Here is a 25,357-nt window from a genome sequence, read left to right on the forward strand (position 1 = left end):
ACTTCTCTTCATCACAAACAAATCCTTCCCTCCCTCTTGCCCCCCATCCTTCTTCCCCATGATAATCACCTCATTTTATGCCACTGATCTGTGTACTCTTTTTCCATTAGTCAGGCAACCCTACCTAAACTCCCTACACTTCTTTTTGATATAAAATGCTTTTTTAAAAAGCACTTGCTACCTTCTTATATTTAGTGCATCTGTGGCTTCCTCCAGCTGCTTCCCAAACTTTGCATCTTTAAAGGCTGCCTTTCATGCTTTCCACTCTTTTCTTCCCTGGTGCCAGATCCTTCACTTGAATTCCTTCTCCATTCTCTCCCAGGCATGTAGATAGGGGGATGTCTTCTCTTCTGTGAGAGGATAGTGAGCCAAGCCCCTTTATTGATGGCAGAGTGGTATCTGGATTTTCTAGAGGTGGAGGGAAAGGGTGTGGTACAACTAATGATTTTGCAGGGTACTTGAACAGGCATTACTTGTGCAAAAATAATTGATTGTTGTCGAGCATAAAAATCCTTTCCTGCTGTCAAGTGAAAGCAAATTGCATTGGCTTCACAAAAGCTCTTGGCAAGAAACGAGCCTTGAAATCTGGGCCCCATTTAACCATACTCCAGAGCTGTCTGTTCCATGGGAGACCAAATGCAAGAGAAAATATTTATATACAGGCTATTCTGTTTTATAGGAGCCAGCTTATAGTGGTCAAAGAGCAGGCAGAACACAAGGAATTGCCAGTTCTTATTGGGATTGGCACAGGATATTCATCCACTGTAATAAGCTTTTTCATGCAACCTCTCCTCATTGTTTTGGGGCCAATTTTAAGTAGGCATCTATCTGGATTCTGTCAGAGACCTCTCTGTTTAAGTGCACCCAGGCTCATATTCAGGCCACAGTGCATGGTTTTACTGGGAGATGGACAGGGATCATAAAGACAAGCCATGTTCTGGCCTGATCCTTAAAGATACCTGAAACACAGGGTATTTCTGTAGTTCTCACAAGTGCCTGTAGAAGTACAGGAACCAAAACTAAGGCTGTTTGCCTCCTCTGTATCCAGCAGTTCTCAAACACAATTTTAGGTGGAGTACCAACTCGCATATTAAAAGTTGTCCAATATTAGTCTGTGAACAAAAAGGCGTCTAACCCTGGAATGACAAAAAGAAAAACACCTAAAAACAGTCTAAGAGAGATTCTTGTAAGTCCTAGAGTAACTATAACACAGCAGCAGATGGTGATAACCTTTAAAGGTAGGGCTAAAAGCCTACCTTTGGAGGAGGCATCTCACTGCTACTTGGTGGTGAAGCCAGCCAGTTTGATTTACCTGACTCAGTCATGGGATGAGAATTGCAGAATTGCTGTTGCTGAGCAGGTGGTGGGACTTTTTTGATATCCTACCCCTAATCCAGTGTTAGTGCCAGATTACCTTTAACTCTTTTAGGACTAACAATCTCATATAAATGTATAAATGCTGGTCTCAAGAGCCTGTCAAGATTGCATTTCTGTTCATGGTCTGTGCATATAGTAAGAGGCTATAGTCCTGCTTTTAGAAATAGATAGCATTCCAAATTACCAGCACCTGGTTGCTGGTGATTTATTCTATATGAAGAAGCATTTTGGAAGTAATTAAGAGTTCTGCGTGTCCACGTTATGATTGCAGGGCTTCCCAAAGGGAATGCGGAGTCATGGCATGGTGATACAATACATTCTTTGTTTCTTATTGAGATGCATGTTGATGGATTTACAGAGTTGCTCTAGAGTTGTGGATCACCTGTGACAGGTCCCATGGGATGCTCTTAAGTTTGCCCACAGTATCCTAGTTTAGGTGGTTTTAAAGTGCTCTGGAGAGTGCTCCAAGAGCTAACCTTTGTGAGAACTGGCCTTGAGGATGCCATCAGAATTGTAGTAAAGTAATGCAGATGTAGCCAATATAACCCTTTTATTGAACAGGATCTTGCTTTTTAGCTCCCTTTGCAATAGTATGCATTTATTTCACTTGGAGCCTAAGGACAAAAATTATTTCTTTGCTTGCTCTTTCTTAGATACTCATATGCGCAGCACATGCTATGGAGGCATCAAAAAAGGAGTATGTGTCCGTCCTTTTCCTGGTGCTGTGACAAAGTCTGAATGTTGCTGTGCCAATCCTGACTATGGTTTTGGGGAGCCATGTCACCCCTGCCCTGCCAAAAACTCAGGTAAAATTTCGTGTTTCTTCTAATAAAACAGTGAGCATAGCTTAAAAAAAAAGCAGGTTGCTTATTTATTTAATGCCTTTAAGAGAAATGAAACTGCCCATTCTTTCTGGAAATGTTTTTTTTTAAAAGAAAATCTCTGGTGTCTGATATTGAGCGTTTATGTATTTTTGTATATTGTAACATTTGAGGTGAAACAAGTTCCAGAGCTGGCCAAACTGTGACAAAAGTTAAGATGAAAGCACATGACTATGACATGGATGAAGCTGGGTCCCTGAATTAAGTTTTGGCTATAACTAAAAAGTACAGATTTACTGGCAAAGGTATCTGTAGATTTCCTAATCAAATCAGTCCAGTTTAAAAGCGCAGGCCATTTTCACTTTAGAAATCTCTATTTTGTCTTATAAGAATCAGTTCTCCAAACAAACCTAGGGATCAATTTAAAAAAAAATGACTTGTAAATAGAACTCAGATCACATTTTGGGTGATAGTTCTATTCAGTTTCACTTTCTGATATTGTAGAAGCTGTTTTGAATTAAGTGAAGTAGAACTGGTATTGGGGTTGAAAACAATAACTTGAGACAGTACAGTCAAGACTAGAATGGAATTACGCTAGTGCTTCATTCTTATTATCAAATTTCATTTTTGTGTGTATGTGAAATTTCAGGATAGAATGGTACTAGACATATAGCTGTATTGTCTACAAATAGTTACCTATTTCATGTGAATGTTGGCGTTTCATTAGTTACATTGTTCAAAAATCATTTTAGAAAAAAAGATCAAGTGGATTTGGTCAAGCACTGCAAATAACATGTTTTTCTCTTTTTCCTACCTCTCTTTCTTCAACTGAGTAGCTGAATTCCATGGCCTGTGTAGCAGTGGAATAGGTATTACCGTGGATGGACGAGGTATGTTGCATTTTTTCTTTTAGTGTAGATGAGTCAAGGTTAAAAAAAAAAAAAAAAAGAACGCTCAGAATTAAATTTTTCTGTAAGATGCTAGAGACAAACTTTTCCCTCAAGATTAACCTGTTGCTTTTAACACTTTCATTGCTTTCTTAAAATAAAATAATTAAATGATGTCCAAAGGAAAAGCTAGAATTAATTCTCTACAACATTTTTTCTGACTCCAAAAAGAAAACGTGTCATGTCTGTTTTAAATGTCTGAGCCACATGTTTGTTTCGAGTAGGCACAAGTCAGGTCTCTCTTACTTTCGGAATGACAGAAGTCACTTACATTGCAACTGTTCTTCTGTCAGCTGGGATAATAATGGAGCCTTTTTTTCACTCCATACCCAGTATTCAGTACATGGACTCTTTCCATTGAGGTATAATTTCTCTGGTGAACTGGAGTTGGAAGGGAGCTTAATACTACTAGTAACAAAAAAAAAAAAGATACTCCTAAAAAAAATCCTGAAAGTCATTTAGTTTTAGGAACTAATTAGTATTTAGTAATAATTGTATTTAGCACGATTGTAGTATTGGGAACTCTGAAGCACCAACTCCTTTTTCTGGCTGCACAAAGAGGAGGATTTTGCAAATACTAGCTGAGCCATGTCTGAAATAGTTGGCTGCGCATGTGGCAGCTGCCAAATAAGTAGAGTGGGTTGAAGAAGGAATGGTGACACACAATGTTATGATTTATTGCTAGCTAGTACTCTGATGAGTTAATAAAGTGGCAGCTAAATTAAAGTGCATACTGTATTTTTGCATGCATTTAATGTGTATAGCTTTTTCTTAACACAATTGTTCTTATCCACATTAACATTAAGACTTCTATTCAGTCCAGCAGGAACTGAATGAGACCCTCTGCTGCTATGCTTAGTAGCAGCCTACATAACTTTTAAAAATAGTGCTGTAACCAAAGAAATTCTGTTTCTATTCAGTATGGTAAGTGCGTAGGCATAGTTTTATCTTTTTGGATGAGCTCATTCTTTCATGTCTTGCTAAGCTCGTAAGTAATTTGAAGTGTATAGAGTTTGTAAATTCTCTCAACTTTTGCTTCAGTGCAAGGTCCACTAGATTCTTTTTGGAGAGTCTCTACATCTCACGGAGAACTAATGGCAGTGCACCATAATATCATTTTACCAACAGTGTCTGACTAAGAGAATTTGTATGAAGTCTGGTAGGGAGGTTATGCATTCTGTTGGGTACCTCAAAAATATAATTCCTCACTAAGAACATAAAACCAGTTTTTGATCTCCATAAAGTGGATGATGAAGACTATAATCTCTCTGGGGTTCATGTCTAAACTAAGCCCCCCTTTTTTTAGGTTTCTAAAGGAAACTAGTATTCTTTGTGGGTCTTGCACAGCAGTCTTGCAGAGGATTTTCTTGCTGCTGCTTCTACCTCTACTTATGGCCAGAGACCTTGTTTACCAGTTCCATTTCCTACAGGAGAGGGATAATGATCCCACATCAGATGCCTAATAATAATTCTGTTGTTTTTCTCATGTTTTCTGATTATCAAGGGTGAGTGAGAATACACTTTGTCAATGGAGGTCTTGTCACAGACTTGTTAATTTAACTGCAGGGCAAGTCACCAGATACCTACTCCTCTCACTCAGCTTGTGACTAACAAGCCCAACACCTTCGTGTCTTCACATGAGAGGAATCTGGACATAGATAAGGACAGAGATCTCACTCTCTGCTTCAATATGAAAAGTAAAGAGAAGGGCTAGACTTTCTTGAAGCACTGAAGTGATAAGTGCCTGATTTGTCCCCAGGATACAAACGAGCTTTGTAAACTACAGAAAACTTTGTGCTTAAAGGAAAACTTAAAGCTGAAAATATTACACTAATTTATATTTTCTTATGAAATTTTCAGATGTCTCATAGCTTTTCAGCTTAATCCAGAGATAGCGTGATTTTTCCAAATATGTTTCTGAGTAAATGTAAATCATAGGGAAGATCCTGATCTAAACTGCACCATGATTAAAGAGGACCATGATTAAGTCCTTTATAAAAAGTTGAGCAGTACAAGTGTAAAATAAGCACTTTACGAAGTCAAAACTAGGTCAGCCCCCCTACTGGTCTTTCCAGTGTTTGTGAAGGGAACTGTTTAAAGTAATGGGCCTACCATATTGGAAAAAATAACTGAATATTGAAAAACCCTCTTTTCCTCGGAGGCAAAAAAATTATTAAGAATAGTATGTTCCTGTTCTTATATGCATATTTTGGAATTTTCCAACTATAGCAGAAGTTCTATATGGGACTGTATATTTAGGGAATGTATCTCATTCATCATCCTATTCTGTCCATCCAAGAGAAATTTCAAATTTCCACTGAGCACTATAATTTCTGTAATACTGGACTGAATATTTTGTGGTATTGACCTATGCATCAGCAAATATTTGTATCACCTAGTAAATTCTAACTTCTTACCTAGACCATTAAACCGTGGGCACTAAGTGCAAAACTAGATATTTTGCATGCTGGTTTTCTTACGTACACGTAGTGTCCTATAGATTTAGTTTGGAAAGTATGTCTGGAGGTCACCCAGACCAGCCTCCTGCTCAGAGCAGGGCTAACTTCAAAGTTCAGTCAGGTTTCTCAAGGTCTTGTCCCACTGAGCTGGGAAAATCTTCAAGATTGGGAGCTCCCACAACCCCTTCAGGCAACCTACTCAAGTGCTTAACTGCTCTCACGGGGAAGAATTTTTTCCTATGTCCAGAGAGAATTTCCCTGTTGTAACTCCTAATTTGTCTTCTGCCCTGTCATTGTGTACCTCAAAGAAGAATCTGACTCCACCTTCTCTGTGACCACCTGTTAAATATCAGAGAACTGCTATTACAGCTCCCTCTAATCTTCTCCTTTGCAGGCTAAACAAGCCCAATTCCCTCAGTCTCTTCTCACATATCATGTGCTCCAGCCCCCTAATCATCTTAGTGAACCTTTGCTGGACTCTTTCCAATCTGTTGGTATCTTTCTTGGATTGAGTGGCCCAAAACTGGACACAGTGTTCCAGGTGTGGCCTCGCTGGTGTCAAGTGGAGAGGAATAACCACTTCCGTCATCCTTCTGGCTATACCACTGCTATAACCGTGCTCTGAATAGCAGTCCCGACCTCCAACATGTCAGATGCTCCACTCTGTTTGTCCACGTCTATCACAGAATCATAGTTTTCATACCTTTTGGTATATGGTTATTTATCCTTTTGTCTTCTGTGTTGTATTAATACAGATATTAATGAGTGTGCATTGGATCCTGATATTTGCTCCAATGGAATTTGTGAAAACTTACGTGGCAGTTATCGTTGTAACTGTAACAGTGGCTACGAACCTGATCCTTCTGGAAGGAACTGTGTGGGTAAGTTGCTTGATTAGTTTATTATTGTCAAATAGCTCATTGCTAGATTCATACTAATTTGAATGGGTAGAATGTTAGGTTGCAAGGAAGACATCTACTTCTTACAGCTATAATGAAAACGCACAAAATCTTTGGTGAAACTACTTTTCTCAGTCATTGCACAGCCAATATTTTTACTGGTATATCTCCCAGTTATTTTGTTTTTGTTTTTAATTACTGTTTGTCTGGAAAGCGTAGGCAGGAGATATCACTGCAAGTTAGAAATTAATTTTCTCATATGCATGAATGCATTTGTGTACATTTTAATGCATACTGATTGTTAAGAGCTCCTAATGTGTGTCCTTTTCAGGGTTGGATGATAATTTGCCAAGATCTGAGGGTCACAACTTAGCTTAATAAAATGTAATAGGTGACTACCATTATCATAATTAATGACAGCTAGTGGCCTATGTACACAGTCTTTGCGGTAGGCAGTAATTCATAATTGTCCCCAAGTTCCATGAGTATAGTAGAATGGATTGCTGTGTGCCGAATCCTGTAATTTCTTAATGTTTCAGCTTGCGAAGAAAGCAATGACCCACTCTTTGAATTTCCCAAGTCATGGCTGAACAGTGGGCTCAAGCCCACTCTTTTGTTCCTCAGAATGCTCCCTCAGGTCGCCAGTGTATAGGAGCCATTCACTTAAAAGCCTTTTAGTTGTCAAGTTGTTTATAGTTTGGGTTAGGTTCACACCAGACTTCATTATAATATCTAGATACATTTTCTGTAAGAGTTTAGGAACACCCAGCAGAAGATGCGCACATTATACATTTCACTCTTTATATAATTAACTTTATTATTCACCTATTTCATATCATATGTGAAATTCAGTATTTTATTTCATTTGGGAATTCTTATATCAGAACAGTAAGTATGTAATACCATAGGCACATTGTACAATAATACAGCTTATAGAATCAATATAATTTTTAGCAGAAAACTGAAGTATGAATGTATTTGCATAAGTAACTAATAGAAATATATCCGAACCCATTAGAAAGTTTTAAGTATCGTCATGCCACCTGACCTGTTTATTTTGGGGAATTATTGCTCTTGACACTTGAAGGTTTACTGACTTACCATTGGTCTTTGTGGTCAACAAAACCGCACCATTCTTGGTAGGGAAAACCTGGGCTATTAATTGTGGTATAATTTTAATACCAAACATTCCTACCTCGTGATGCAAAGAAAACATAAAGTAATAGAAGTGTTTCTTTTCATCTGCTTGACTTAAGGAATTTTACAGCTAATTACTTTATAAAGGCCCTAAATATGACCTTTTGGCAGGAAATGCACTCCTGCAGAAAACTATCAGTGGTTTTTTTAAATAGTTTGTATAATATTCCCTTTTCAAGTTGATTTTTATGGCATGGGATTTTATTTATCTAGTTACACTTGGGATTATGTAAGTGCTAGTATAGGTATAGGTTTATTTAATTATATAACTAAAAATACAGTATACTGACTGTGAGGATACATTTATTCTTATATATGAGAATTTTACTCAAAAGAATTTTATTGTTACCACTCAGATAAAAGTACCTTAATTGTTTTGAAAACAAGCATTGAACAAGTGTCATGTTAATTTTAATAGTGTTTGGGGGTAGAGGGCTGAAATATTTTAATTAAAGATAGAGGTAAAGAGCTGCTAAGAAATAAAATCGGTCATAGACAATGCGGATAATATTTTCTCCCTTTTAAGTGTTTTTGGAGCACAAATGGCATCATTCTATGTTCTCATCATGCTATGCATATCACAACAGATTACAGTCCAAATCTGAAGTTTAACTGCAACTCTGTAAGGGAATAATATCTTTGTAATACCATTAGTTTGAGTCAAAGGATCGCATGACAGCACGCTGAAAATAAACATTAATCTATTTTTCTTCAAAACATCAAATTCCAAGTCTATTCCCCTTTATTTATTTAAAATTAGATGAGGTTAGATTAAGGACAGCTCAATTGAGAAGAGCTCCATTACAGCTGCCAAACTTAAATTTCAGAGTCATTGTATGTCATTCATCATCTGAATCTTAAAGAAATTTATAAACATAGCTTGCAAAATCTAGCAGGGTTGCTAAACTCTTCTCACACCAAAAGCCTTCAAACTGTAATAATACTACTTTCTTATTTTTCTTTTTTTATTTTTAAACTTAAACTCTCATAAAAAATTACTTTGAAGAGAACAATTTCAGGTGTGATGTTCAGTTTGGAGAATCAAACAGTCAAAAGATAGGAGAAACTGTGAAGCAGGATAAAACATTTTTGTCCTGTCAGTATTATTGTATAGCCGTAAGTATTTGTGATGTGGTAGGAATCAAAGGAAAGACAGTTAAAATCATGATTTTATATTTTCATTTTCCTTTAAAAAAAAAAAAAAAAGAACTGTGATAATGAACAATATTGAAAGCTTTCTGTTACCCGCATTTACAGCTAGTCTAAAAGAATTTCAGGGAATGGTGTTAATTTCTGAGTTTTTCCTGTTCAGTCTGCTTGATATCCTAGTCTTAATCCTAGCTTTTTTTTTAGTTTAATATACCTCTGGAGGGTAGGTATATGTGTATACTCTGGAGACGTTTGCAGTATATGGAGTATATAATTTAGATTTTAGCACAGCCATATTCCTTTCATGGATTATGAAACCCATTTTTGCACAGAAAACAGGTTGCTGGTTTCAAAAGAAGATAGACCTTAGTGAAATAGTGTTGCTGATAAAGCAACTATAGAAAACAATATCTGGCAACATGATTGTTGCTGCTGAAAGCAACAGAGGCTACTTGGGGAAGAGAAGGCAGCTCAGGGTATTCGCTTTCATTGATGCCTCCAACTGATCTTTTTCCAGACATTGATGAATGTTCAGTGAACGGACTGCTGTGTGATAATGGGCTCTGTCGAAACACGCCTGGAAGTTATAGCTGCACTTGTCCAAAGGGTTACGTGTTCAGCACTGAGACAGACACGTGTGAAGGTGAGAAATTTGTGAGTTGCAACTTGCAAGAGCAATTTTATTGCTCATTATATAAGATTAAAATTAAATGGTCAAGAAAGGATCAGGATAATGGTAAAAGCCAGAGAAGAAGACTGGGCTAAAATAAAGCATAAGTCATTGCATTTCTCTGTAGTGTTTTTTTTTAGTATGCCGAGTCTTGACAATGAATTTCTACCCAAGCAATGAGTTCATTTTTATGTGAAATATTTTGCTTTCTTTAGACAAGACATTTTGAAGTGAATATAAAAGAGAATATGAGCTTACCTTTGATCATGAAATGGAGAGACCTGGTTTATCATTTAGGGAAGTATGTCTGTTTTGATCAGAGTCTCTGCTTTCTAGTCTCCTTTCAGTATGCAGTGATAGTTAACTCTAGATCAATTTCTAGTACTTGTGATGTTTAGGAGATGTTTGAGTTCTGGGATCTGGATATTACTGCCTACTGATATTAAAATTGTCCTTTATTTTCACAATATATATTCTCTAAGGAGAGTTACTTTCCTAATTTGCTAGAGGACACAGATGCTAGCTCAAAGAAAATGTTACACTACAGAAACTAATGGGAAGTTTGGGTTATGAAACAATTTTAAGAAAGGCCAGGACAAAAAAGAAGTTGAAATAGATGCATTAGCTTTTGTCTCATTTTTTGAATAGCATTCAGAGTAGTAGGATTTTGCTAGTCTTCTGCATTATTTGTGATTTTGTTCCATGATATGTAAGTCTCAATATTACTATGGAAAGAAAGTTTCCATAGTCAGTAGTCTTGTGCTGAGTGAATGATCTGGAAGTTATAATTCTTGGTTTTGGAATACCTATTATATGAACAAATGTCATCTTCCAGATTTGTCTGGAGCAGCAGAAGACCTTAGTATCTTCAGCTGCTTGCAATTACTGATCAGCCAGAAGTTATTGCTGCACAGCTAAACAAACAAAATGGAAAGTGGAAGCACTCTTTAAACCATTCTTACTGTGTAAGATCAGTCAGGTTAATGTAAGCCATCTTCAATAGCAGCGTATGCTGAGCGAGCTAACTTTGCACTGAAGCAGGTGAGGAATGCTCATGTGTTCTTCGCCGGTTTTCAGCAGAGGAGTGGAAGCAAGCAACATGGGGGCAATAGTGTTTTGAATGTCTCCAACTGTTTGGAAAGTGAACATGTGCTTACACTCAAAACATCTCACGAAATGGTTCAAATTCTGGACGGATCAAATCATTCACCTCTTCACCCCTTCCTTTCAAAAGGAATTATGTTCCTTTATATTTTAGAGCATGTGTGTTTCAGAGGCCACTTGTAAAAGTTAAAATGTCTTCTCTGCATATATATTAAAGATTACAGATTAGTAGCACTTTCTCAGGGCTTTTCTTATGTCACAACCCATGGATTTGTAGTGTTCTTTTTGCTATGTTGTCTCAATGCCTAGTATCTCTGCACAGTGCTCAGACGAAATGCTTTCTTCAGAATGTGTCTGTAGATTTGTAGCTGTGAAGATGGCTTACTGTGTTTCTTCAATGTGCAAGTGTTTTAAGGAATCTTCTAGCTATAGAAACTGGAATAAAATTACAAAGGGGAATTTTAATTATCAAGATGAACAGGCCATCAACTTCAAAGCAGGACACTGACCAAAAGTTAAATGAATGTGATGCCAGAATGCAAACACTCTAGCCCAAATCATAGGAATAATAGTGCATGCAGTTTCAAGGTGAGCAAGTAAATTTATATTTTAATAATAATAGTAATAAAGGGGCTCAAAATGAGGATTTGATCAAAACTTTGTGGTTTCATGATCACATTAAGCCACCGGTGTGACACCGGTGAGGAAAAAAGTGATCTCCTGGACCATTGCATATGTTTTCCCTTGTGCTAGCACAGATGCTTGGATCATGATGTAGTGAACCAGCTTGGGGAGCCCATTATTTTTTTGTCTCTTTTTTGTGAGGAGGTGACTTGGGATGAGCATGAGGGAGGGTTATTCTGGAGTGGAAATGAATTCACTAGTTCGTCTGAATGACTGGTTCACTAAGGAGAGGGTGATTTCTTTAGATGGCATTGCCAGCTGAAAATGGCTGCAAAGCCAAGGAAGCCACAGTACTCCCCACCACCCCCAATATTTTTTTTACAGTTGGGGTAAAATAGAATTTACAGGAAAGTATAGATACAAGAAGAGAAGATATTAGTAGAAGTCTCAATAGCATCTCCTCTCTTAATGGCACCTTAGATCATTTTTCTAAGGAATGTGGCCACTTTTATGTTTTATCTAAGTGAATCAGGTACGTTCCCAATATTACCAGTTTATTATCATGTGTGAAAATATGATTAGTGAACTAGTACAATTTGTTTAGACTGACACAGTACAAAGCTTGTGACAGTTGGCTTGTAAAACAGGTACCCCAGTTTTTCATAACTGGAACAGACCTGAACTGAAGGTAGAAAATGCACACAAAACCTTCTTTAAGTGGGTTGTTACATAAATTTAAATATATTCTATCATGAAAGATTAGTTACTAGAATGGCCATTCAAGCTCGTAAGTAAGGCTATTCGGATTTTTGTTTGTTCTTTTGGGGAGATTTTAATGCATGCATTTAATCTCATTTTCTTTTTTAACTAGAAATGTTCACATTTTTTAGATATTCTTAAAAGAACATGTATCTGTACATATTTGCAATATTTGTACTGTGACTAGTGCAAAGACTAATGAAATAATATAATTTAGTATTCCAAAAGATGCTAGAACAGTATAGCTCTGGCCTTGCCTCAGCTCCCTTTCATGGTGGTCATCAGGTTTAGTTTGTTACTGAAAAGGAGGACACTTTGCTCTCTCCTTCACAGAACAACAGTTTTGCTTTTCTGAGCAGCATTTCTGAATCCCGTATGTCTGCTGAACACTGAGTGATGATAATATGAAAGGGCATGAATGCTGCAGTAATATTTAAAATAATAAAACTGTGTTCTGTTAATTTTAAGAAAAATCTGTTTTTTCATTTCCAGAAAAAAACAAAATTGATCATTAACTAAAATTTCAGATTTGTAAGAATATTTTCTTTCTGAACATTACTATTTAAATGTCATCAGCGTAAAATACTTTTTGTTTGTTGTCTCTCTGCAACAGAATCTGAACGATTTTCAGTTACTTTAGCTGTTGCTACGTGTATTAACTTACATACTTGGGTTGTGAAGGATCTGTCATCTCCATCTTGAATCTAGCAGTTAGATTGAAATGTAGATTTAGCTGATCAGGCAAAAAAAAAAGATTCAGGAATGGTTTGGCATAAAACTGTCCGTAAAAACTATAAAATCTATTACACTTTTTCTAAAGTTGAGTGGCTTGGCAGTTTGAGGAAGAAATTCATCTCTTTCCATCCAAATTCTGTTTTCAAAGAAACACTAAGTAATTCACTTTGGAGTTACAGGCTCACTAGTTGTGAAAGATTGCTCTAGACAGTAGCTTTGTGTTGTGTTCTGAAATTGCTCTGATGTGTATTACTCACCAGTACATTTTTAATTAATATGACTGTCATCAGTAACCATGAAGAAACAACAAAACCCTTTGCTGTTTTCATTTATAGTTCAATTGAAAAATTTTATCAATTCAGTGCTGGGGGGTACAAGGGGGAGTTGTTTGAGCCTTCAGAGTCTGTGAAAGTTGAAATTTTTACAACAAGCTCTGTGGTTTAGATTGTGTTTCCAGTGACATAACTAGTTAAACGTAAACCAGATGTGCTTTGAAGTTTATTTCCAGGAATGTACAGTGGACTGTTTCAATTTTTGTTCCTATAGCATTTATAACGTACACTCACTTTACTTTAGAAAAAAAGTGTTAAGAAAAATCTCTGGTAAATATTTTCATATATAGTTGCTTTTTATTTTGAATATAAAGCAGTACTTAAAATCAATTTATTTTCTTGCTCACTGTTGTTAAAATTAGCATTTAATATTGTTATAAGAGGATGTATGGAAACAATTTTTGGAGTTTGTTTACATTGTGCATATGATACTCTTTTGCCCTGATTCAGCAAAGCGCTGTTGGTGGAGTGCATTCATCCTTAAATATTTTTTTCTGAATGAGGGTTTTGGGGAGTAGTCAGTGCAGTGTTACAAATATGTTAATACCCGAAAGTATGGGGCTTTTTTGTTTTTGGGGGGTTGGTGTTTTTTTCTTCTTTTCTTTCTTTTTTTTGGCTAAGATAGTGCCAAAGCATGTCAAATGCAGAAGGTAATAAACTGTTTTTTTTCAGGGTTGGGGGCCTAGAGCATAGTCACACAATCATTTTAGAAACAACCATACTGATTCAAGAAGTTAATGCGTCCAGATGTGCATATCCCAATCCTCAGTGAAAGCTCTCCCTGTTTCTAATGCATAGAAAGAAATTGGATGAGCGTTTCTTCATCTGTGTCAGGGCAAAGTGAGATGAGGAAGAGTATGGTTCGGTGATGCAGCTTCCCCCTTGCCCCATTCTTGGCTATATGCTTCTGCTGTTCTCATCCCAGAAAATGAATAGTGAATATTTTTCTGTAGGATCCATGAAGGGTTGGCACTGGCAATTAGGGAAGGGTTGGAACTGAGACTGGGAGACAAAGGAAGAGGAAGGGATGGGAGGGGAATGTCCTTGGTGGATGGCAGCAACCTTATAGACTGACTCAGCTGTATTGTCAAGGTACGTATTCAGTTCAACCTTTAGCTAGGATTTAGACTAAGTCATCTGACTTGTTTTGAAATGGAAGTTCTCCTGGTGTAAAAAGCAGAAGGGTCAGGTCTGACTACAGTGTATTATGATTCTGTTCTTCACCATTTTTGCTGGATGCTCGATTTGAGTCTTTTTTCCTCCTTTTATTTGCCTTTTGCCAGAGAATGAAAAGCATATATATAGCCCATTAAGTCAGGAGATCAGCTTCTCTCTTCATAGAGTGTTGTACTTTAGATGCTTTGGTCCTTCCATCTCTGTATATTCACTTATCATTAGTCTCAATTTTGGGGACTTCCAGCTGTGGGATTGTAGTGAATGGTGAGAAGAATGGTTTAAATTATTCTACATAGAGTTATAGAAGGATATTTGACTGCGTCCTGAAGTATTTTTTGTTAGGTTCAGGTCTCTTGTTAACTCTGAAAACCAAAATACAAGATGTGCTTTACTAGAAGAAAATTGCAATTATAAACTTAGTGAAAGGATCAGGGAGAGTTAAAAGTAGGCATAATAATCTAAAATATTTTACCATTATAAGTACAAAATATTATAAGTTTTATGCATTTTTGATCTTCTGAATATGATTGGAGTGATGTTTGGGATGGTGGTAGCTATCTGCTTACATAATGTTTGGTCTTGCACACTGGTTGTGTACATGCACATGTGTCTTGTTGGGCTACCAGTTAATATCATGTGACACTTTCCGTGAAAATCTCTTACTTTCCGTGAAAATCTCTTACTTTCCGTGAAAATCTCTTACTTTCAGTTTTAAATATCTTTGCTGGACTTTAACCATTCGACCTGTAAAAAAACATTTTGTTCACTTTTAAGAATGGGTGGCTAGCAAGAAAATGTTTTGTGTATTTAAAAATGTGTAAAACCTGTGACCTTTTCTTTAAAAAGCTGCAGCCTCTCTGTACTGTTGCAGCTTGAAATTTCTTGGGGTAGTTTTTGTGTTGGGACGATGTCTCTTTATTCATCCGAAAATCTGCTCATATTTGGCCAAGTTATAAGTCTGAGTTCACATGTGCTCCATGGAGACTTACTGAGCCCCAAAGATTCTGTGCCAGTGATCACACTCTGTTCAGCATGGGGATTTCCCTGTAGTTACCCCTTAGCTGAAAGTAGAAATCCTGCTTTTCTGTGTTGTATATGGGTCCTCTGATGGACTAAAGCTGATGCTATGACAAGTAAAAAGTTGTACTTAACAAGAAAAGGCAATAATAGGACAAGCTGACTGACCTATGCTTGCAAATAGTTTCAGATGATCTAAACTGATGGTGCTGCAACCATCTCTTCATCTGATTCAGCATGGAGCTTGTTCGAGAACCTCTACTTATCCAAAACAATCCTCTAAAAAATAATTGGTTTTCAGCTGGTTTAGTTGACTGAATTGATTTGCTGTGGGATCAAATGGGTATTGATAATCAATGTGAGGAAGTGGCAGGTGTGCATCTGGACCGACAGACAGTTAGAGTTAAAGGGATGGAAGATGGACCATGGTAACCCTTTATCTGCCTTAAGCTGTTGTGGAGTTTCTCACCTTGATGCAAGAAGTTGGAGGAGAAAATCAAGGCAGATATTTGTGGGGAATAAATGTAGTAATGCGTTGGACTTCATCCTTTGCAGAAATTGTGAAGTGTGCAGGTAGAGGAAACTTTGGCCATCTTTTTTATATGCTAGAGTGTAGCTGTTGAAGGTAGACTTCACTATGGCCAAATGCTGGAGTCTATGGCTATGACTGATGACTGAGGAAAGCGAGGAGGAGCACTTGCTGTTGGCTGGACAGAGCATCATGCTGTACAGAAAAGCAGCAATACAGGATCTGATCAAAGATCCCTTGTGTCCTGGTGTTAAGTATAACAACAGAGCAGGCATACAATATTATTTTCCACAAATACTTTTTGAATCTCGGTTTGTGGTTCAAGGACTTCCTGAGCCTGAAATAGGATCTTTGCATTTACTAAATCTCAGTGGATTTCTCTTACATGAACTTGTCCAGTCTACTATTGACTCATGCAGGGTTTTAGCATTCTAGGGCAAGGATTTCCAGTTTCCCTACACATTATGTGAAGAACCGTTTCTTTAGTTGTTTTGTTACCAACGTGCTTCATTTGATGTCCCTTTGTTGTTGTGTCATAAGAGACAGTGAACATTTGATGCCTTTGACAGGGAGAAGCTACGTATAGCCTTAATGTAGTTCACCTATCCTTTTCATTTTTTGTCTCATTTTTTAAAGCTAGTCAAACTGCTGAAAGCAAGATGGCAGATGGAAAAGAAGAAAAAATGTATCTTTCTCCAAAATCATTTCTATACTGAGACTTATTCAACATATAGTACATATTTAAGATGACTTCTGTGCCTCAGTGTGATCTGTTTCTAATCGTGGGAACAAGATATATGATTTCTCTGTAAAAGCAGCACAGACTACTCTCCGTTACCAGGTATTGCTGGCTAGGGAAAGACAGGCTAGGAAGTCAGGGTGCATACCCTGAATAATAAAGCTTTGGGTGATACAAGTGTGAAATGTACTTATGGGGAGGAGAAGGGACGCAGAGCAGAGAAACATTGGCAAGCTCTCCAGAGGGCCAGCTTGGATAGACAGGGGCTTATTTACTGAGGTTTAGAGCAGGCTCTGCCAAAACTAAGATGGCTTTTGTAGATCTACTTGAATACCTCTGTGCTGCGCTTCTCAGCACATCAGGTTAGTACGTGAGCGGTGCCAGACCCATTCTGGCCCTATACAGCCCTATTCAGTGCTGCACTTGACTTAGTAAGCTCACTTTGGCTGTGGTGGGCAAGGACTGAACCTGAGATAATACGACCAACTGCCCAGTACAGGCAGCCCTGGACGCTGTGTATGTGTGTTCATATAATGCTCTGCCTTGTTGTAATAAGCTCTTACAGTTTTGATGTTTCTGCATCTGTGGTATGATTAATGTGTAACCTGGATAATCTACAAGTTTAGAGTTGACTTCACTAACATAAAACTCTGTCACTATTCAAAAACCTGCTGGCATCCAAGGACAAGTCCTAATCACACTATGTAGGTAAGTAAACCCATTAACTAGTGGGACTGTGAAATTTGGCCCTTGAATTAAGTGCTTGCTTTTGGGATGAAGAGAGAAATCAGTTTCCTAAGTTTTCTGATTTCTAGGTATTTTCCATCTTTTTTTTTATAATACATACGTGATTTGATGAGTAATTTAAACACACATTTTTTCCTATGACCTCAAAATTCCATGAAAGAATAAATGTCTAGTGAAATGCAGGCTTGATGCAACATAATGTACCAGATAGCAAATTGTACCTTTTGTGTGATTTATTCAGAATGAGGAGGGTATTTTGGTTTATCTTGAAAATGATCCATTGATGCTGTTAGTGTTTCCCATGATTAACTAGATGCTGCATTAATCTGTAGTTAATTTACATCAGGCTATTTTAGTTTATGGATCTGGCATTATTGCTTAAGCACTGCTAGAGAACATAAGCATGCACTTAAACAGTTTCATTTCTGGCCCGCCGAAGGAACTGTCTGGTTGGATTAGAATGTATGACTCTAATTTAGGATCCAAATCAAAAAATGAAATTGGTTGAGTTCAAGAAGTGGTGGATATGCATCCGCAATTGTTCTTTGAAAGAATTTGCTAGTATTGTTTTAATTTTAAAACTAATTTTACTTTAAAAAAACAAAATCAGAAAATAATACTGTGAGTAGGGGTCCTATTCTTGCATGTGAACAGTCTTAGAAAACTCACAGGAGCAAAAAGTAGGAGGAGTTAGTGGCTAGAGAGAAGTACCATTTACAGTATTCCAGTTTCAACTCATTTCTTGAACACTTTCCAGGACTAGAGAATCGCAGCCAGCTTTGTAATATTTTGTTTCTGACAGGGTTTTCTTAATTCTTCCAAAGCCTCCTGGAGCCATAAATGACAGAAACAATAAGGCCTTTGTTTGTGCACAGCATATTGTGGCTGCAGTACATTGCTTTCCATGAAAGAAGAGTTTTGATTCCTCGCAGGGCGGTTATAATTGATGCTGGAAAACTTTGTAGTCCAAGTTCTTGGAAGTTACTGTCTTTGTAGAAAAGAGACATTTAGTTAACGCTTTCAAAATATGTGCTCCCATACACGTGCGCATACATGCTAACTAGCTGTCCCAACATCCTTTGTATGTCATGCTTAAAAAAAAAAAAGGAAGAAAGGAAAGAAAAAAGCCAAGTATACCAGACATTCTGGCAAATCCTGGTCCACAGCAGCATTTATACTGTATAATATTTTCCAGAAGTACATTGCAGTCCTAAAACTATCTTTCCTTTCTGGATTATAGATATAAACGAATGCGAAAGCAGCCCGTGTGTCAATGGTGCCTGCAGGAACAATCTTGGTTCTTTCAATTGTGAGTGTTCGCCTGGCAGCAAGCTGGACTCCACTGGACTAATCTGCATCGGTGAGTCTTCTATTTTTTTCTTTTTCTTTCTAACTTGAAAAACATTGATCACATTGGTTAAATAAGCAAGAAAATAATGTGTTCTGGTAATTTCCCCTTTGTAGAAGACTACAACATGTCTAGTCACATAGTTAAGACTGAAGAACGGTTTGGTTGTTTCCATGAGAGACAAACATAACGCGTGTGGATGTCCTAATTATGGTGAAAGTGGTGAATTGCTAGTATTGATTCATGGGAACCATTGGGGAGATTTTATTATTAATAACAATTATTGTCATTCTCCCAGAAAACAGGGCGTGAGTAAAAGCACAGGTGATTAGTCCGATACTTGAGAATTTGCAATTGTAAAGGAGAAATGCCCATTCAGTTCTTGGGCACTGAGCGACTTTTAAATCTGAGATGAGAAAGCGAGTGAAACTGGAGGAGCATCTACTCAGATGAAGCAGGTGATATGAAAGCATGTGGCTTCCGGGATTCAGGATGTTCTTCATAAACTGTGAAGACTGGCCTTCCCAGCTATAAGGAAATGACTGTGGCTTCTGCATTACAGCACAATTTCACACTAACTCTTTTGTAGAAAGATGATAAATAAGGGAGAGTAAAACAGGTCTGGATTTATCAGGATCCCTGTTTCTAGAGCAGTGACATGAGTATGTATATATATTTGTGTGTGTGTATTTATCTATCTATATATAAATAAAAAATGTCTGTGTATATACATACATACATATATACATATAAAAAAATATTAGCATCCTTTACTAAGAATTCTATAGCACTGAAGAAAAGCAGAGCACCACAGATTTTATTAGAGCTAGCAACAGCAGTTGTATGCAAGATGTCATTGGCATTATCTTTGGCAGGAAAAATGAGGATGTTGACAAATGGCTTCTTTTTCTGGCCTTTCCAAGAGATCTTAAAGGGCTGAAGACAACTGCCCTCGTCAAGTGCTCACAAGCTGCCGTTGTTTCATCTCATTTATATAGCATAATTTAAGTCATTGTGGGATAAGTTGGATTGGAGTGCCACTGGTGTCTAGATGATGCTGATTTCTAAATCTTGGTTTTATTTGATGTTGGTTTTGTCTGGTGTCCTTGGTTCAACTTCCTTGCCTTGCCAAAATTTCCTTAAGATAGGAGATTGCATGTAAAGACTCATGTTTCCATCTAATGGTAGAGTGTGCCCACACCTTGTTAGCATGGTTTATAAGTGAATGTTACTTCTGTACCTAAGTCTTCTCTTAAATTTCCGATAGCATCACTGGCTTGTACAGTTTAGCATTGTTTTTGTGCTGTTTTACATCAGTATGTTTTCTCGATATAACCATACTAACTTAGGCTTTTTTTTGTACTGTTTATTTTTAATCTTTGTCCTGTTATCACATCCAAAGATGTTATAAGTTCATTAAAGGCCTAATTGTAGCTATGGTCTAGATTTACTTTATAGAGCAATTCCACTGGAATGATTACAGAGTGAGGTCTTACTCAGCCTGAGTAGGAGTGGTGCATAAAACAAAATGTAAACAAAATAAGCGTTTGAACAGTCAGAGTAAAACATTAAGGACAGGAGCCACCGTGAGCCTAATCATGTAATCATTCATGTTGACCAGCATTCTCTCAGAATGAGTTTTCTGTGCTACAAGTGAGAGTATGCTAGGACAGAAAGATTCAAAGTACAGATAAAGTTAAAAATAGGGATCTATACAGTTAGAGTCACATTGTATGATGTTTTACCTTGGCAAAATTCCCATTGGAATTGGTAGTGATGAAAGAAGGGCAGAGTGACGTATTAAATCATTAGTAAGAGGTTGGAGGTTATAAGTAGTTTATTATGTGAAAAATTTACAAAAACTCTTTTCAAAGGTATGCTGTTAAATCTCTACGATAGAGAAAGTTGTGTCCCCATATTACCTCTGCAAAGGCTTGTATACTGAGTGTATTTGCCCTAATTTTCTTAGCTGCTTGCTCCTGTAAAGCACTATTCTAGCATCAGATATGAAGAGAGTGTGCCAACGTAACAATTATACAACTAAAATGGTTTTCTGGTATGGAAATAACATGAAAATGCATTCTGTTCTTCATAGGAATGATGAATCAGAATAAGGTAATATAAAAACACAAATGTATCAGCTTGATTCTGACCCCTGTGTAGTTTTACTTTGATTCCTAATTTGCTTTGATGTCAGAGATCAGAATCAGTCCTACATTATAAGAGTAGTTTTTCCTCTTTCTGTCATGGTGATGATCTAAGTTATTTAACTTTAATACAAATTTTATCAGTAAAATCATATGGCAACAGTAGCGTAATAAAAAAGATTAACATAGCATGACTATTAATTGTCAATTACAATTTATTGCTCATGTGTTTGCTTTGCTAGTTAGCCTTATTGCTGATTTGCACTGTTGTCTTGCGGATTCAAGTCATGTCTGAGGCACATTAGACTTATTTTGTATAAAGAAGTTGCAGGGCTGATGGACTTTATTTACTCGGTTTGTGGACAGAGGACTTCGGTCTGCCAGTACCTCTGATTCCTTTGCTCGGTCTGCTCAGCCTCAGGGTTGTGGAACTGAGTGGTTTGAGCCATTTGCATCCATACAGCATGTAGAAACTAAGCATAGATGTACGCCGTTTGTCCCTTTCTGTGAACTTCAATAGGTAGAGGAAAAAATGACTTGTTCCAATTACGGCAGGAGTTCAAGTCACAACATTTGGGCTCAGAACCGAGCTCAGACCTCCAGCGGATATATGAGTTTAAGTTCAGCAGTTACTGCAAAAGCATTCAACAAAAATCTTGATTTATGTTGCATTCCTTTTGCTTTTACATCGACATGTTTGCAATACTGAGGTTGCACTCTGCTTACGTGTGAGGAGTGGAATTGTTTTTGAATCACACCTATTGGTGGTACAAGTGCTACATTGCCATTTTGAGAATTGCACATACATAGTGCATTTATATAACGTACGTAGTGATCCTGCCAATATTTTTTTTTGAGATATATATACATAATGTTTGCTTTGTATGCACTTTTCGGTCAATATTTGTGGAATTCATACAGTAGGCAGTAGGACAAAGCAGTAGGCTGCCATCTGCCTGTAGTATGCATATGTTCTTCAAGTCAGAATCAAAGGGATGGGAGCAGCAGAAAGAATGCTTTGATGCTGGATAATAAATAACTTTCTCACCAAAGAAAAAGTCACAGTGACTGCCCTTTGTAAATTTTGTCTGGACAAGAAGAGATTGTGTAAAATAAAGGAAATTAACTCATAGCCTGAACAAAGATAAGACAAGTGGACTTTGGCAGGATAATCTAGATGCAGCTGGTGTGAGGAAAGTCACCTGCTAATTTGTATAGTTTAAATCATTTTTGAGATATTATTTTGACTTTTTGGACCTATAAAGTTGGCTACCAAAAATGAATAACATTGTGTTCAAGGCATTTCTAGTGAATGAAGCAATGGAAGCATTTACATTTTGATAACATAAAGCAGAACCATTCAGTGTATGGACAACAGCCCACATTCAGCTTAAAAGAGCAGTTGAAGGGCCTTTACTCCCTGTCCCCCTGCAGGTCCCCCAAATGTGAGACATCTGACAAGAGGGCACATGCCTGTTCCATGACTAGCCAAGAGCAGATGCTGTCAGTCACTTTCCGCGTTACGTCTTCCTTTAGTCTTATAATAGTGGTCCTCTGGGGATGTTAATGCTCATCTAGACTATTAGCTAAAGGCAGATTGAGGACTGGGAAAAATGCCTTATGCACTCTTCCCTGCCCCTCGTTGGTTTGTGCACTTGTTTAGTTGTGGTGTTCTGCTCCACATGTCTGAGACCAACATTAATAATAAATAAATACAACTGTTCTACACTTCACTATTCACAAAGTACATTGCCCAGTTTCTAGGACTGGTTCCAGTCACATTCTTGGGCCACATTCTCCTGTTACTTAGCCAGAGAATGGTTGTACTGTCTGTGATCTAAAGAATTTTATAACATGCCAGTTTTGAAGACAAGTTCAAGTTGTTTGAAAAAAGTACACTGAAATGGTTCCATCTTAAGCTCAGTGCTCTTAAACATAAGGTATCAGTAATGCCAATCAACAGTACATTATAGATGGTCTGACTTTTTTTTTGCATATATTATACTTAAATCTTAAAAGCCAAATCCTGTTCATCTTGCATTAGTCATCTCATTAAATTCATCTGGGCCATTTGCTTAGCTTTGAACTCTGAGCATGCACATGCGTTTAAGCCTTTTCCAAGCTGACCTCCAAATCTGGGTTAGATCTTTACAGACTGCTTTTGCTATGTGGTCACAAAGATTGTTCCCTGCTTCAAGGTACATTTTACCATTTGAATGTGTGAAATCACTAAAGGTACTGAGCATAAGTGCTGTAGACAGAACTTTCAAAAGTGCCCACCTGATTTAGGACCTAACTTCCGTTTTGAAAAGTGGCTTAGGCACTGGAAGTATAACTTTTAAGACTTCAAGATTTAGGTACCTAAAAGAGAATTTCAGAGGATGTCAGGCAGCAGAGCCAATGTGCAACTGAAAATCTCTCCTCTGCTCAGCGGCTATTTAGCCTGGGCAGCAGTCAGGAAGTGCTGCTTGATTCGGTTGGACGCTGATGGTAATTAACTTGTCTTGAGCTGCTGTGGACTCGCAGCCTGGGAAGCCGTTTCATGATTCGGGAATTTGGTGTGCTGTGGCTGAGTCCCCAGGAGCAAAGAGCGGAAGATAATCCACTAGGCACGTTCAAAGCACACCTAATACACCAGCAGGGCTGGACCCCTAAAAGAATATAGCTCTCCCCTGTCCCCCATTTTTTCTTTTTTCTTTCTGACAAACTTGCAAGGTTCACTGACTCGGACAGAGGTAAGGGCACCTGTATTTCATAACCTAGTGGTTTAGCCAGTCAGCTGTGAGGGGGAGTCCCAGGTTCTGATCCCTGCTTTCATTGATATTCATGTATTTTAGGTTGAATGACTGCTAGATGAAAAGAAAAAAAAAATCCGTGGTATTTGCTGTAGGACCTCTGCTACCTGTGGAACCTGGAGTATAAAATGCCTCTAGCAGTGCTCTCTGTTGATCACTTTTAAGTGATCGTGCTCTTCCTTTCTTCCCCTTCTAAAATAAAATGTGTATAAAATGATCCTGATGGATGTCTTACTTTAAAAGGTGGGCTGTGTTCCCTTGGTACTCTGGCTACCATTGGGTATGAGGAGATGCCAGTTCTTTGCTGTGACAGTTCCATACTGTTTTCTGTTCTGCTGCAGATAGCCTGAAGGGGACATGCTGGCTTAATGTCCAGGACAGTCGTTGTGAAGTCAACATCAATGGTGCTACACTGAAATCTGAATGCTGTGCTACCTTAGGAGCAGCATGGGGCAGCCCCTGTGAGCGGTGTGAATTAGGTATGGTGCTGTGCTTTCATATCCTGCATCTTTTGGGAGAAGAGTGGATGTATCAGTAGGTAGATTCTCATCAGTGTATTTTTTGTAAAAAAAAAAAAAAAATATATATATATATATATATATATACACACATATATATACATATATATATACACATATATATACATATATATATAAAAGGATGTCTTACTTAGCATGTCTTGTAATCTCCACCATCTGTGGAGCTATTTTCAAAAACATAGTTTGTGTACAATTATGTGCAGTTACTCGTTACAGAGTAGCGCTACTGTTTGATCATGGGGATAGGGCTAGAGATTGGGAGCAGGAATGCTAAATGTGCACAGTAATTTTTGGAAGAGAAATTTTTTGGAAGAGACACCGTAAGGGCTGAATAATGCCACTTGAACCAGCGTCGGGATATTTTAACCTTTGGTTTTTAATTGGAACAACTGCAGGCATGTGTATGCTATCTTAACAGACATGATGCAAAGAACATTCAGCAGAGCTCTAACTGTGCAGTGCAGCACCAAGCAAAAGACACAAGTTTGGACTCCAGGAAGCAGCATGGTCAGAGTAGGCTGCTACACTTAATAAAGAACTAATTAGCTCAGACTGGGTATATTCAGCTATAAATTTTTCTATTCTAGAATTGGCCGAATTTCAGCAAGCTTTCATATCCCTACAGCATGCTACACTTTACATTTCAGGCATGCCCTAAGATAATGTCATTGCTCAGATCCTTTATGAAGTGAGAGTGGAAAAATTGCCTTTAGTGATAACTGGCATCACTAAAGCTCTAAATCTTCAGGGAACTCTACAGGAACTTCATCTTTCAGAAACATTTGAGTACAGATTTTCGGGTAGATGTCTGCATATCTTACTGGAAATTATTTTGCCTTGCAGAAGTTTGCATATGCTGGCAACTGAGATGGCACTCTTATTGCTACACAAATTGTAAGAAACATAACAGGCTAGAGTGAATACAGAGAGAGCAAAGCATTCATCCTGCATGAGTGGTATTTGTATAAAATAAAAAGTTGTCATAATCTCCTTATCTGCCTTACAGATTGACCTGATTAGATGCTGAGCATTCTGGTCTCTATCCAAGAAAGCACATAAGAAAGTAATTGATAAAGATCTAATTTCTTCAGCTATTCACTTGTTTCAAGTAACACGTATGAGTCAGTAGTTTTCTTGACTGAGGTTAGGGCACTTACCACCATGTACAAGATATTAAAGAGTGTAGGAAAACTGCAATGGTGCATTTATTTTTAAATTATTTACTCTTATGTTTCTATAATTCTGAA

At 37.6% G+C, this 25,357-nt stretch overlaps 1 protein-coding gene across 1 annotated transcript in view; it reads left to right on the plus strand.

Moving 5' to 3' along the window:
• LOC112992380 (fibrillin-2) overlaps nt 1-25,357 on the plus strand; it is a 181,122-nt gene that overhangs the window by 83,088 nt on the left and 72,677 nt on the right. The window contains exons 16-21 of the mRNA XM_026115394.2: nt 2,031-2,183; nt 3,035-3,088; nt 6,360-6,485; nt 9,367-9,492; nt 18,522-18,641; nt 23,913-24,050. Of these exons, the coding sequence (XP_025971179.2) occupies nt 2,031-2,183; nt 3,035-3,088; nt 6,360-6,485; nt 9,367-9,492; nt 18,522-18,641; nt 23,913-24,050 (717 nt within the window). The remainder of the gene's footprint in view (nt 1-2,030; nt 2,184-3,034; nt 3,089-6,359; nt 6,486-9,366; nt 9,493-18,521; nt 18,642-23,912; nt 24,051-25,357) is intronic.

Source organism: Dromaius novaehollandiae, chromosome Z (assembly GCF_036370855.1).
Source record: "Dromaius novaehollandiae isolate bDroNov1 chromosome Z, bDroNov1.hap1, whole genome shotgun sequence".
Taxonomy (NCBI): domain Eukaryota; kingdom Metazoa; phylum Chordata; class Aves; order Casuariiformes; family Dromaiidae; genus Dromaius; species Dromaius novaehollandiae.